The following is a 13,371-nucleotide window of genomic DNA, read 5'->3' as shown; positions in this document are numbered from 1 at the left end:
AATGTATGGGCAAGAAAAAGTTATAAGAGTAAGTTAGGCAAATAAGTAGTAGAAACAAAGTCATATCAACCAACAAAGTCACAACTAGATTATTGTTGCACTATCTTTTTAATAAAGCATGCAAATTTCTATCATATGAAGCTTTAATTTGTGAGTAAGTTTTATCAGCCATGACTGGTGAAGGGGGGGCCTTCAATGGGTAGGTACAAGGTCATATCAACCAACAAATACAACCAGATTATTGTTGCACCATCTTTTAATAAAGCATACAAATTTCTATCGTATGAATTCTTTAATTTGTGAGAAAGTTTTATCAGCCATGATTGGTGAAGGAGGGCCTGGGTAGGTGTTGGAGTGTTATTTGTTAATTATGTTTATGATAGGAGCTTTGTAATTCCTTATTCTTTGATTATAATGCTTAATTTGTGAGAAATTTTTATCAGCCATGATTGGTGAAGGAGGGCCCCCTTCAGTGGGTAGGTGCTGGAGTGTTATTTGTTAATTACGTTTATGATAGGAGCTTTGTAATTCCTTATGCTTTGATTATAATGCCCAATTGCTAATTTCCAGAACTTAATGTTTACATCGATTATCTGTTACCTTGAGAAGGTTGATTTGCTGAATGTCAGATTTTGTTACATTGATATTTTAGGTGATTTATTTTCTGATATTTGCAATTTGGTTTAACCATGGTTGCTTGCACAGTAGTTTATTTACAATTTGGTTTAATCACCATATAGTTTATTCATTATTATTTATAATGGGTTTATTTAGTATTATTTATAATGAGTTTTTCGAGTGTAAAATCTATATAAACAATAAAAACTAATTTTAAATAACAAAAAATATAGGTAATTTTTTTTGTTTTTCAAAATTAATACAATATGTTGCATATCTATTTATTTCAATCAGCATCCCTGCTACTTCTGCGCAGAGAGAGGGACGGGTTTAAAAGGGATAAATCTCGAAGTGTACAGAACAACTGCCAAGATACAATTGAGCTCCGATCTGTGAAGAACAACACTCATCCATAGCTCTAATAGCTTCTCTCAGACACACCATGCAGTCGGGTGCTGCAAGAGTTCTCAAACACATTTCTAATCCATAAACGGTGACGAAAGAATTCACCACCCATGCTCCGGTGGCGAATCTATTCACATTTAAGGGAGCTTCGCCTGCCAGAGTCTCCATGAGATTCGCGAGAGTGTGATTGAAAGCTTGAATATCATGGCTACTCTTAACATTCTCAAGAGCATAGGAAACTTTGGTATCGAGATCAAAGGCGAAACTGTAATTCTCATAACGAATGAAGCAGAATTCCAACTGAACACGAGTGCCTATGGCGTTTGGGCAGTCTTGGTAAGCCATTTGTGAGGCTGCAGCAGAACAGCTTTGGCAGTCGTGGTGAGAGACGTCGGGCCTGCATTGCAGAAGGTCGTAGACTCCACCATAAGTATATGTTGCAAACCCGCCATTGGGGGCGGCGGCTTTCACCAGGGATTGCAATACCATATTGACATTGCTCTCGTATTCACTGCCAAATATATAAACATTTCCTCCAACAAGTGCTCCAGGGAAAAGCGTAGCGCCGGTGGCGATGCGCTTCTAGGCCGGTTTTCTATTTTGAAAATTGCAAAATTTGAAAAATGCAAAAACTCATCAAAACTTGCCCAATTTTGGCATGGGACATCACTATCAGCTACTTTGATGGGCTAGTGAGGCTTCAGCTAATATCTTCAACTTTCTTGCTCCTGTTTGCTCTTTAAAGCCTTCCTCAACCTAGCTTTAAGCTTCCTGATCCTCATGTTACAAATTTTGTTGCGGGTCATGTAATGGTAGGCCATGTGATGAAGCATATTCTTATCCCTGTTGGCCTTCTCAATTAGCCCTTCAAGGTGCATGTTGACCCTCTCAAGCCAAGTTTCCCTATCATTTTCAGTCTCCTGCTCAATTGAAGTCACTTGACATGAGCCTCCTTGGCATTTTGCCTATTTTCTTTGATCATTTGCAACTCCATGAGGACTTGCTTGTCGCTCAATTGTTTGTTTTCCTACTCTAAATATTTGATGATGAACTTAGCTCTCTCTAAGTTATCTACCAAGGATTGTATTTCAGCTTCTTGTTCCTTTATGATAATGTCTTTGACAGTCTTTGGATCCTGAGCTTCCAAATCAATAATGTCAACTCCATGATGAGTAAAGTGCTGTTGTGGCTCCTCATGCTCAACAAGATTGAAATCTCTTTCCTGCTCATCACTAAGATCCTCTTCTTGCACCTTTTCCTTGCCCTTGCTTTGCTACTCAACCTGTACCTGTTTTGTTGAAGAAGAAGGCAAAGCCCCTTCCACACCTTGTGGAGATAGCATTTGCCTATGGCCTGATGATGAAGGCAAGACCCCTTCCACACCTTGTGGAGATAATACTTGCCTAGTAGCTACAAAAAGTTTCCTAGTACCCCTCTTATATGTCACAAACACTGGCACTCCAACAGTTTCAGTCTCTTCGACTTTTTCATGGCTTTGAAAGTCCACCTTCTTCATGATGTACTGATGAAAAGATTTGTGGGCCTTTGAACATCTCATGATAAATGAAAGTCTCCCATGGCATGTTAAGGAGGCTCAGGTAGTGAAGAACAATGATTTTGATCAAAGAGTAATGGTAAATGCTATTAAACTTTTGGGGGTATGGCTTCCTCTGTACAATATGTGCCATCTTCTCAATGTTTCTTAACATGAAATAAGGGAGATTCGTCATCTTTAATCTAGTGAAATGCATGAGATGTATAATGTGGTAGGCATAAAACCGGGAGAACCTACCTTCACAAGTGAAGTACTTGATAATGATTTTCATTAATGGGGCATACCTGTCTTCCAAAAACTTGAAGGGGAATACTCTCTTCATTTTATCTTTGTACCTTGCCTTGATGTAAAGCTCATAGTACTCCTCATCGATATCGTGACCTTTGTACTAATTTTCACCCACATTTGGAATTCCTGTAGCCTCTGAGATCATAGCTGGTGATATGGTGAAGGTTCTTCCAACAAGGGTTACTTCATTACTGTGCAAATGATTCACAAATAGCCTAGCCAACTCATGATGAAATCCGACTCCTTCTATCATTTCACAAAAATTAAAGCATGCCTGGTGTTTCAAGCAAGAAATATCAAGTGGACAGGCTTGTAACTCCCACAAACGAGTAGGATCTTCTCTGATAATTATTCCTCCTTTATGAGGCTTCCTCTGCTGGTTATGTCTCTCCATGGAACTATCACTGAGTGTCTCTTCCCCATAGTCATATTCACTGTCTCTTTCCTTTGTTTTTCTATGACTGTGAACACTTATGATTTTATATGGCCAATGATAGGATAGGGTGGAGGAATGAAATGAATAGAGTGAAGATGAAGGAATATGTGAGAGTATGATGTGTGAACAGGTTTTAGTGATGAGTAGGGTTTTAGGGAGAGTGGGTAGGGTTTGTAGGGTTGATGGAGAGTGTAAATAGGAATTTAGGGAAAATGTATGAGGGGAATGGGATTTAGGAAATATGGTATGTGGGAATGGGGTTTAGTGAATAATGGCAAGTAGATAGGGTAAATAAAACACTAGTGAAATGAGGAAAAACTAGGGTTTCACCCTAGAAGCTAGGGTTTTAGATTTGAAAAATGCAAAACACCAAACTTGGCAACAAAACCCTAAAACATAAGATGTGATAGATGAACTTACTTGTAAGAGAGAGAAACTGAAATTTTTGAGGTGAATTAGTAGTTTGGGAATGATTTGGGCTTGGCTGGGCAAAAACACAATGCCTCACACAGGTGCGCAGTGCCACTCTGAAAGTGCAGTGTCTATGTAAAATTACACAGGAAAATGCTGCCAGGTGCACAGCGCCAACTCAGAAACGCAGTGCCCTCCTGAACAATCTTGTCAATCCATTTCCTTTAACAGGAATGCATTTTGTCCTCTGTATGAAGCAATCTTATAGTGTCCTTTCCATAAGTTTTCAAACTTACCATTCTTTCCCTTATCTTCATTCCTAGCATCCCACTACAACACTACATTCTCAAGCTGGAATTTATTTGCTTTTTTTTTTTTCAGTCATAGATCTTTTTTATTTTCTCCTGCAATCTAAAAGTGTTTTGGAAAACTTTCTCCCTTGTTTGCTGTAAATGGATCATCTGATTTATTCTTCGTTGAATGTCATCCTCCGCACTGCCCGCCTCCTATAAAAGTTTGACAACCGGAACCACAAGAGATGTTGGAAGAACTGTGTCAATGCCATAAACTAATTCAAATGGAGACATACCTATGGACTTCTTCTGGCTCACTCTGTCAGCCCACAAGGCATTAACTAACTTTTTGTGCCAACCTTTCTTATTTATTTCTAGCATCTTCTTGATGATATTCACCAATGACTTATTGGATGATTCAGCCAAACCATTTCCCTACGGGTAATATGTTGTAGAATGACCCAAAGTAATCTTATACTTGCCGCAAAAATTGATCATGTTCTTTGATTTGAATGTGGATACATTATCTGTGATGATTTTACTAGGACAACCGAAACGAGATAAAATATTTGATTCCAAGAATTGAATGATTACCATATCTATGGCTTGTCTGGTTGGAATTTCTTCAATCCACTTGGTAAAATAGTCAGTTGTTGTTAGGATCCATTTCTGTTGTGCCAACAATGTTGGATGGATTTCCTCGATAAAATTGAGTCCCCGCAGCTGAAATGGTGCATTGACTTCAATCAGTTTCAGAGGAAGAGACAACAATTTTCTTTTACCTTGAAAGACCTGACATTCATGACAGCTCATCATTATTTTCTACACATCTGAAAATAATGTTGGCCTGTAATAGCATGTTCTGAATATTTTGTTTGATGTTGTCTTCCAGAACAGGTGACCACCAAAATCACCCTTGTGAAAGTCACTCATCACCTGATGGGCTTCATCTTCAATTAAACAATTCAGCAAAACCCCTCCTGGATCCTTCCAATAAAGGGCATTATTCAAAATGCAGAATTTGGCAGCTTTAAGTTTGAGAGATCTACCTTTTTTCTTTGTCATCCACGGAGGTGGTGAGAGGTGTTGAAGTACATATATTATATCTAAATGCCATGGTGACTGAAGGAACATTTCAGATACTTGAATTAGGGAGCTTTCTTCTTCATCTTCTGACATGGCTGCGATAAGATTTATATCTAAAGCATGCAGATTTGATTCTGCCATTAACCTTTCTAGGCCTTGTCCTTTGACCAACTTTGTAGGCTTTATCTCAAGATCGTATTCTAACATTGCTTCAATCCATTTTCCCTACCTTCCTTCTAGATCGGTTTGTATCAACACATCCTTAACCGTTGCATTAGGAACGCATGCTATGATGTGTGAGTGCAGAATATACACTTTGAAGTCCTTCAAAGCTTTGACAAGAGAAAGAGCTTGCTTTTCAATTATGTTGTACCACAAGGAAGCATCTCCAATGGTCCTGCTAAAAAATGCAATGGGCTTTTCCAACTGATCTCTCTTTTGCATTAAAATTGTTGCCATGGTATGCCTAGATGCAAATGAGAATAAAATGAAATCTTGTGTATAATCGAAACTAATCAAAATTAGGGTTGTAGATAAAGCATACTTTACCAGATTAAAGGACTTCATAACATCCTCCATCCATTTTACCATGCTGTCCTTCTTTAACATATTAGTAATCTCTCTCAAATGCTCAGCTAGATTTGGTCAAATATACATAAGAAAATCATCTTACCATTAAAAGCTTGTATCTCTTTTTTGTTCCCTAGAAAATCTATCTACTGAATTGCTTCTACCCTTGAAGGATCAATGTGAATTCCTTCCTTTGAGATAATATGACCAAGTAGCTTCCCTTCATCCATGGCAAAGATAGACTTTTCTTCAGATTAAGTTATATCCCAAATTTCCTACATCGCTGAATCATAATCCTTAAATGGTGAAGATGCTCATCATATGAATCTGAAAACACTATCAAATCATCTAAATATACAACCAGAAGTACATCCTTTTCATTGGGAAAAACGATGTCCATTGCACGATGAAATGTGGCTCCAACATTTTTCAAACCAAATGGCATTTTAGCATAATGAAAAGTTCCCCAAGGGGTGGTAAATGCAGTCTTATCTCGGTCATCTTCATGCACTAGAATTTGATTATACCCTGAATATCCATCGAGTAGTGACATATGCGATGCTCCAACCACTCTATGGAGGATATGATCCATCTTCGACAGTGGGTAATTGTCCTTCAATGATACTTTATTTAGATTCCGGAAATCAATACACAATTTGATTTCCTCAGTCTTCTTTCTTACAGGAACAAGATTCGAAATCCAATCAGAAAATCTAATTGGGACAATTATACCAGCCTTGTATAATATGTTCACCTCTTTTCCAAAGGAAGGAAGCAACTTGGGATTGATTCTTCTCAGTTTCTGTCTAAATGGCTTCTGATTTGGCTTGATGGGAATAGTGTGCTGAATTATGTCTTTGTCATACACATTTAGATCTGAATAATCCCAAGCAAACACATCAGAAAATTTAGATAACAATCTAACATATTTAGGCTTTACCTTGGGAGACAATGTTTTGGAAAATTTCACAAACTTGGGCTTATCTACTGTTCCAAGATTAACATCCTCAACACCTTTATCTGTAGGCACCAGACTTGGCTTTCTAGCCACATCATCTTGATCGAAAAGTTCTTTTAAAGGTATAAGACCTTTAGGAATAATAATGTATTTCAGCTGCAATATTTCCATTTGATTCGCCTCAATTTCCAGTTCATCAGTATCATAGTCAACATCTATGGAAGCATCCTTGTAGTTTCCTTCATTCTGCAAAAAGGTATTGATCTACTTATAATCCCAAAACATTTGCCAATACCTTAAATATTATGGAACAACACGACAGTGTTTGACATGGATCTCAAACTTGTTGTTGAAATTCATCAGAATCTTCAAATTACTTGTAGTCGTGGCAAGTGAATCTGCAATAACATTTTCAACACGAGGTACTGCTGTCAAAGTATATTCTAGAAACATACGTAAGATATCTAAAACTACATTTCGGTAGGCTCTCATCCACAGGTGTTTATCTTGATATTCTCCCTTGACATGCTTGATTATCAGCTCCAAATCTCCATAGATTGATAGCCCATTTGCATTCAGCTTTTTCAGAATATTCAAACCTGCAATCAATGCTTCATATTCAGCTTCATTGTTAGAACAGTCAAAGGCCAATTTATATGAACATATTCTAACATTACTAGAAACTTTAATTGGCTGGAAAGTGGGGCTGCGAATCGAAATCCCTATGCGGGCACCATCCTTACCCACGGCTCCATCAAAATCCATGCTCCATAGGCCTGCTTGTTCTTCTGAATGCTGAAATTCTGTTTCATTCTCTTTCCTACTTTGACTAATCTCTTCATTTTTCTGCTGTTCACTGTCTTTTTGCTGCTGCCAATATGTAGACTGCTCAAAAGTACTTGCAATTTTATGTCTTTCTTGATCAAGGAGTGGTCTAAAATTTTATGAAATCTCTGGAACATCTTCTACTTCAAATAACTAACTATCAACATCATTCAAACAACTATCTAAATATAGTACAAATGACTCTAAATCTATATGTACAGCATTAATTGGATGACTAAGCGGTTTCTCCTTGCTTGTAATCATGTATTTCATTTTCTTCTCCCTCTATAGCTTTTTCAATTGGTCAAACACGGGAATGGTAGCATAGGAGAAATCTAGTTGTAAAGCCTCTTTAAGTTTTGCACCCCACAATCTAGACAAAAGCATACCAAACCATGGAGGAATGTCTGCAACAACCACATCCATGAGAACATTCTTGGCTGGGATTTGGTTTAATGATACTAACAAGTCTTTGATAAGACCAATACAACGGACTCTACTGGAATCAAAAGAATACATGTCATGATATTTTCGAGTAATGTAGAGGCCTTGTTTCTCCATAATTGCTTTTGGCATGAGATTATGGGAAGCTCCGAAATCAAACATGGCATTGTGGAGGACATACTCGTGTAGTCTTAGGCTTATATAGAATGGAGGAACTTCACTATCCTCAGACTGATCTTCTAAGGCAGGGTCAAAAATGAGCTCAGGGTGATCATCTTCTACATTGACCATATCAGATAAAGGATCTATGTGCAAAATTTTGGACACCTGGTTTTTATAGCTGCTGTTCTTAATCAATTCAGTAAAATGAATTGAAACTTTTAATTTAGCAATCTCATTTTCTAAACTAAAAGCTGAAACTTTATCTACATTGTCGATTAGAAGGTCCTTCTTTTCGACCTTTTCTTTTGATGCACTTTGCTAATTATTCTTCTTGTTTATAGTGCTATTTGCGGATGGTCCTTTGCTAGAAGTCGGATCAACAAACTCTTTCCCTTTCTACTGAATATTTAAGGAGTCATTTTTGGGTTGTGCTTCCTTTCTCTTTTGAACTCGACTAACTGGACTAACTGGTACATCTCTACTTCTTAATGAATATTGATTCTGTTTTTTTGTCAATGCATTCATATATCCTCGCTGATAATCATCTGACTCATCCTCCAAAACTGCCTCATTTGCTAGTATGTAGTCTTCATCCCTTTGGGCATCCGGGACCTCCAAATATTCTTCATCTTTTGTGAGAAAGATGAGCAAACTGTCACCAGTAAAGAAATGATTCACCTCTACCACCAAATCATCATCATCTTCATCCTCTATTCCATGCACATAGTTTTGTTGTAAAGGAGTTCTGACCTGTTGTTGTTGTGATGACTGATCTTGTGCCTTTTGCTCCCTTTGTTTAATCCTGAATTAGGGTTGCTACTGTCCTCTAATGTTTGGATTTCTGATTGTGGTTTCAGGCTTATCTACAACTGTCAACCAGTCAAACATTTTCTCAATTTTCCAGAGAATATTATTTGCCTTAACATCTGAGGAAGACGCTTCTTTTTTTATAGTCACTTTCTTTTTAATTTTCATCCTTGCTCTTTTGGCTAGTAGATTTACCTCTACACTCACAACATTTTTCTGCATATCCTCAAGTGTGGTAGGATCTTTCTCCCGCAACTAATATGCCATATCAGCATCGAAACCGTCTGGAAATTTGATCAATGCTAATCCCATCGGTGGTTTAATTTCAGCCGAGATAGCATTATAAACTGCATTGAACTTTACACAGTAATCTTGCGCACTTTCACCCACATTCCTTTTGATATTTTCATACTCAGATAGAATTTGGAGAGGGTTCTTCTTTACCTCCAATCGATCTAGGAATTCTGTATGCAGAACTGGTAAAGTATTGATAGAAGCCGTTGGTAATGCTCTGAACCACTTTCGAACCTCGCCTCCAAAACTCTGTACAAATAATCTCATCGACACATTTTTTGCATCTACCTCATGAAGGTCTAAGAAGTCATTCATCCTATCAACATGTTGTTGCGCTGTAATACTCTAAGTGGCATCAAAAGGAGGTATCTTACTTTGGTAATCAGTGGGCATATCATCCAAATTCTGAGGCAGAACGAGAGGTGCATATCTGGCAGCCATGACTCAAGCCAGATTCAAAGCTAGTGTTGGCGAAATAGCGGGATTTGTGACAACAAGGGCAGCTAATGTAACAGAGGTGATGGGTGTTTGAGGGGTAGCGATAGGCTGATGAGGGATTGAAGGCATCAATGGAGATGAGGGATGGTTTTCAGAAATATGGGGAAATGAGGATGAGGCAAAAGATGTTGAGGTCGAGTCAGAGAGTTCTGGGAGTCTATCAGTGGTGAGGGATGACTGAGGGGAATTCTGAAGGTTTCAGTTACTTAACAATTTGGCTCATTGGATTTCAAGTTCTCTGGTGAATTTTGGATCTGGGACTATGTCCAGCAGTTCACTATCAAATGTGGTTCTAAACAGAGAGAGATCAAAATAATTGTCAAAAGGGAGATCTTCAAGGAATAGGCACTCAACAGGGCATGAATGAGATCTAAAAACAGGTCTAGGACTTGGTGAACTTTCATGTTTGAGTATCTGTGGAATGAGATTAGGATTTTCAAAAATGGGAAGACGATCCAGATCAGGATTGGACCTGGTGTATCTTCTTGAAGCCAGTGTGTTCAAAGTTCTCAATATTTTTATATTGTTTTACAACTTTCCACTTTTTAGCCTAATGAATTCTAAAGTTATCATTGAAAAGTTCAGAACTTCTTAGTAGTATTGGGGTATAATGAGATTTTCTTCCCCAGTGTGGTCTCCACTATGTTACCACTCCGAATTAACCTCAAGGTTGAGAAAAGACAACTCTGAGGTAACCACAGACCAAGCTTTAGGTCTGGCAACTAGCCCTGCCAGACCAGAGAAGGATCTCTCTTTGCCAACAATATGTTGTTGCAATAAATGAATTTTTAGGCTCGCTATGGAGTGCGGGATTTGTTTAAAGGTTTTGGGTAGAAACAGCAAGAAAAATGATGATTTGGGATATGGAGTCAATGCGAGTTTCTACTGGAAAACCTGGGGTAAATTAAGTGCCATGTTCAGCGGGATAGAAGATTGCAAATGTGAGAAGAATAGTGGGGAGAAAGCCCACTACCCTACAAGCATCAAACAAGAGAGGAATCTGCAGCGACAACTTTAGACAAACGAGAAACACAAGGTTGCTCAACAGAGCATCTAGCAAAGGATGAATTCTGCAAAGACAACCATTACATCTAACAATAAAATCATCATGAAAGGAGCACAGTTACAGATGAATTCCTAACATATCTCTTAGATAATGTTGTAACAAGGCAGAAAAACAAAATATGTAAGTGAATTACAAGAAAAACGTACTGAACATCAACACCGTGATGAATCCCAGGTCCAAAGGGCAAAAAACTGCTTTATTAAAATGATATTCAGGAAATTTTACACAATGCCAAACAACCTCTCTGCTACCAAAATCAAACCCTTACACTCTGAAATTAATAAAACATACACAATTTTCTCGTCCCTGTACTAAGGGAGTTGAGCTCAACCATCTCCCTCAAGATAGAATCAGTTATATTAAATTAGGACCGAATTTCTGAAAATGGGTGTCAAAGATCAACTCGTATCTCTTGAACCATAACACCTGTTACAAAAGGGAAAGAGGTTTTGTAGATAAGGTTATTTTGGAGAAAAACCTCTCTCTTTTTGGAAATTCATTTCCATTTACTCAGAATCAGTGTCGAAAAATAATCTCTAAAACAGGAAATCCTTAAATATTAAAATCTGTAAAAATAGGCTAAAAATATCTAGTCAAATATTATAGTTCAGGATAGATATGAATAAACTAAAAGAGGATTTTGTTATATGGCTCGTGGTTGATAAAAGCCTCCTTGGGTTTCTTAAAATTACTTTTCATCTGTTGTAAAATGGCGCCGCACTAAAATGACTAAAACAGTAAAATAACTGCAAAATTTGTTTTATTTTAATGTAGGCTTCAAATATCATTGTATATCTCCCACATAGTAACACTTGTGCATAAAATGAAGGATGTTTTTGTTACTTGGTATGTGATGGACAAAAACCTCTTTCACTTTTGTAAAATTCCTATCCAAACTGATTTTGTTGTAAACTTGTCCCTGTGTGCAACAACTGACCTCAAAACATGCATAGCCAAGAATCAATCATTCATTTCGATCATATCTTCTGATCCAGAAACCGGTTATGAGAGTGTGATATACCATCGGAAATATTTTTCCGATCTCTTTTTGATGGACATATTTGGATATGATTTTCACTAAAACTCATGTGCAAAACATTTCTAAAAGCCAGACATAGTAAGAGCTCATTTTGATCCCTAGTAACACGCTGCGAAGACTGGAACTAACACTGAGTAAGATTTGTAATCTCTCTGTTATTATTTTATTTTCTTTCCTCTTTGAATCTTTATTTTATTTCCTTCCCTCTTTGAATATGGTAATGAATGTGTAGGTCTTTGTTTGCTTCTGTGAATAAAGTTAAATTCCCTTAAAATAGTGCTCCCATGTTTAAAGTTCTTTTCTTTGTAATTCCTCTAAGTTAAAGATAATAGTTAAATGTAGATTGCTCTAACAACCTAGATTTTGAAGAATTACTTCTAGTTGGACCCTTGCTCTTTTCTTGTATAAATGTATGGGCAAGAAAAAGTTAGAAGAGTAAATTATGCAAATAAGTAGTAGAAACAAGGTAATATCAACCAACAAAGTCACAACCAGATTATTGTTGCACTATCTTTTTAATAAAGCATGCAAATTTATATCATATGAAGCTTTAATTTGTGAGTAAGTTTTATCAGCCATGATTGGTGAAGGGCGGGCCTTCAGTGGGTAGGTACAAGGTCATATCAACCAACAAAGACACAACCAGATTATTGTTGCACCATCTTTTAATAAAGCATGCAAATTTCTATCGTATGAATCTTCAATTTGTGAGAAAGTTTTATCAGCCATGATTTGTGAAGGAGGGCCCCTTCAGTGGGTAGGTGCTGGAGTGTTATTTATTAATTATGTTTATGATAGGAGCTTTGTAATTCCTTATGCTTTGATTTTATGCCCAGTTGCTAATTTCCAGAACTTAATGTTTACATCGATTATCTGTTACCTGTTGATTTTCTGAATATCAGATTTTGTTACAGTGATATTTTAGGTGATTTATTTTCTGTTATTTGCAATTTGGTTTAACCATGGTTGCTTGCACAGTAGTTTATTTACAATTTGGTTTAATCACCATATAGTTTATTCATTATTATTTATAATGGGTTTATTTAGTATTATTTATAATGAGATTTCGAGTGTAAAATCTATATAAACAATCAAAAACTAATTTTAGATAACAAAAAAAATATAGGTAATTTTATTTTTTTTTCAAAATTAATACAATATGTTGCATATCTATTTATTTCAATCAGCATCCCTGCTACTTCTGCGCAGAGAGAGGGACGGGTTTAAAAGGGATAAATCTCGAAGTGTACAGAACAACTGCCAAGATACAATTGAGCTCCGATCTGCGAAGAACAACACTCATCCATAGCTCTAATAGCTTCTCTCAGACACACCACGCAGTCGGGTGCTGCAAGAGTTGTCAAGCACATTTCTAATCCATAAACGGTGACGGAAGAATTCACCACCCATGCTCCGGTGGCGAATCTATTCACATTTAAGGTCGCTTCGCCTGCCAGAGTCTCCATGAGATTCGCGAGAGTGTGATTGAAAGCTTGAATATCATGGCTGCTCTTAACATTCTCAAGAGCATAGGAAACTTTGGTATCGAGATCAGAGGCGAAACTGTAATTCTCATACCGAATGAAGCAGAATTCCAACTGAACACGAGCGCCTAT

At 37.3% G+C, this 13,371-nt stretch overlaps 1 protein-coding gene across 1 annotated transcript; it reads right to left on the bottom strand.

Moving 5' to 3' along the window:
• Positions 1 to 948: 948 nt before the first annotated feature.
• LOC149264448 (antimicrobial ginkbilobin-2-like protein) lies at positions 949 to 1,512 on the bottom strand. The gene has a single exon (XM_089399008.1). The coding sequence runs from the start codon at positions 1,510 to 1,512 to the stop codon at positions 949 to 951; it is 564 nt and encodes a 187-aa protein (XP_089255134.1).
• Between the last annotated feature and the right edge of the window lie 11,859 nt (positions 1,513 to 13,371).

This window comes from Pinus tabuliformis, chromosome 6 (genome assembly GCF_031772625.1).
Source record: "Pinus tabuliformis cultivar Carrire ecotype Pingquan chromosome 6, CPIR1, whole genome shotgun sequence".
In the NCBI taxonomy this organism is placed as follows: Eukaryota; Viridiplantae; Streptophyta; class Pinopsida; order Pinales; family Pinaceae; genus Pinus; species Pinus tabuliformis.
Note: the sequence above shows the minus strand (reverse complement) of the source record. Positions and strands in the feature narration are given on the sequence as shown.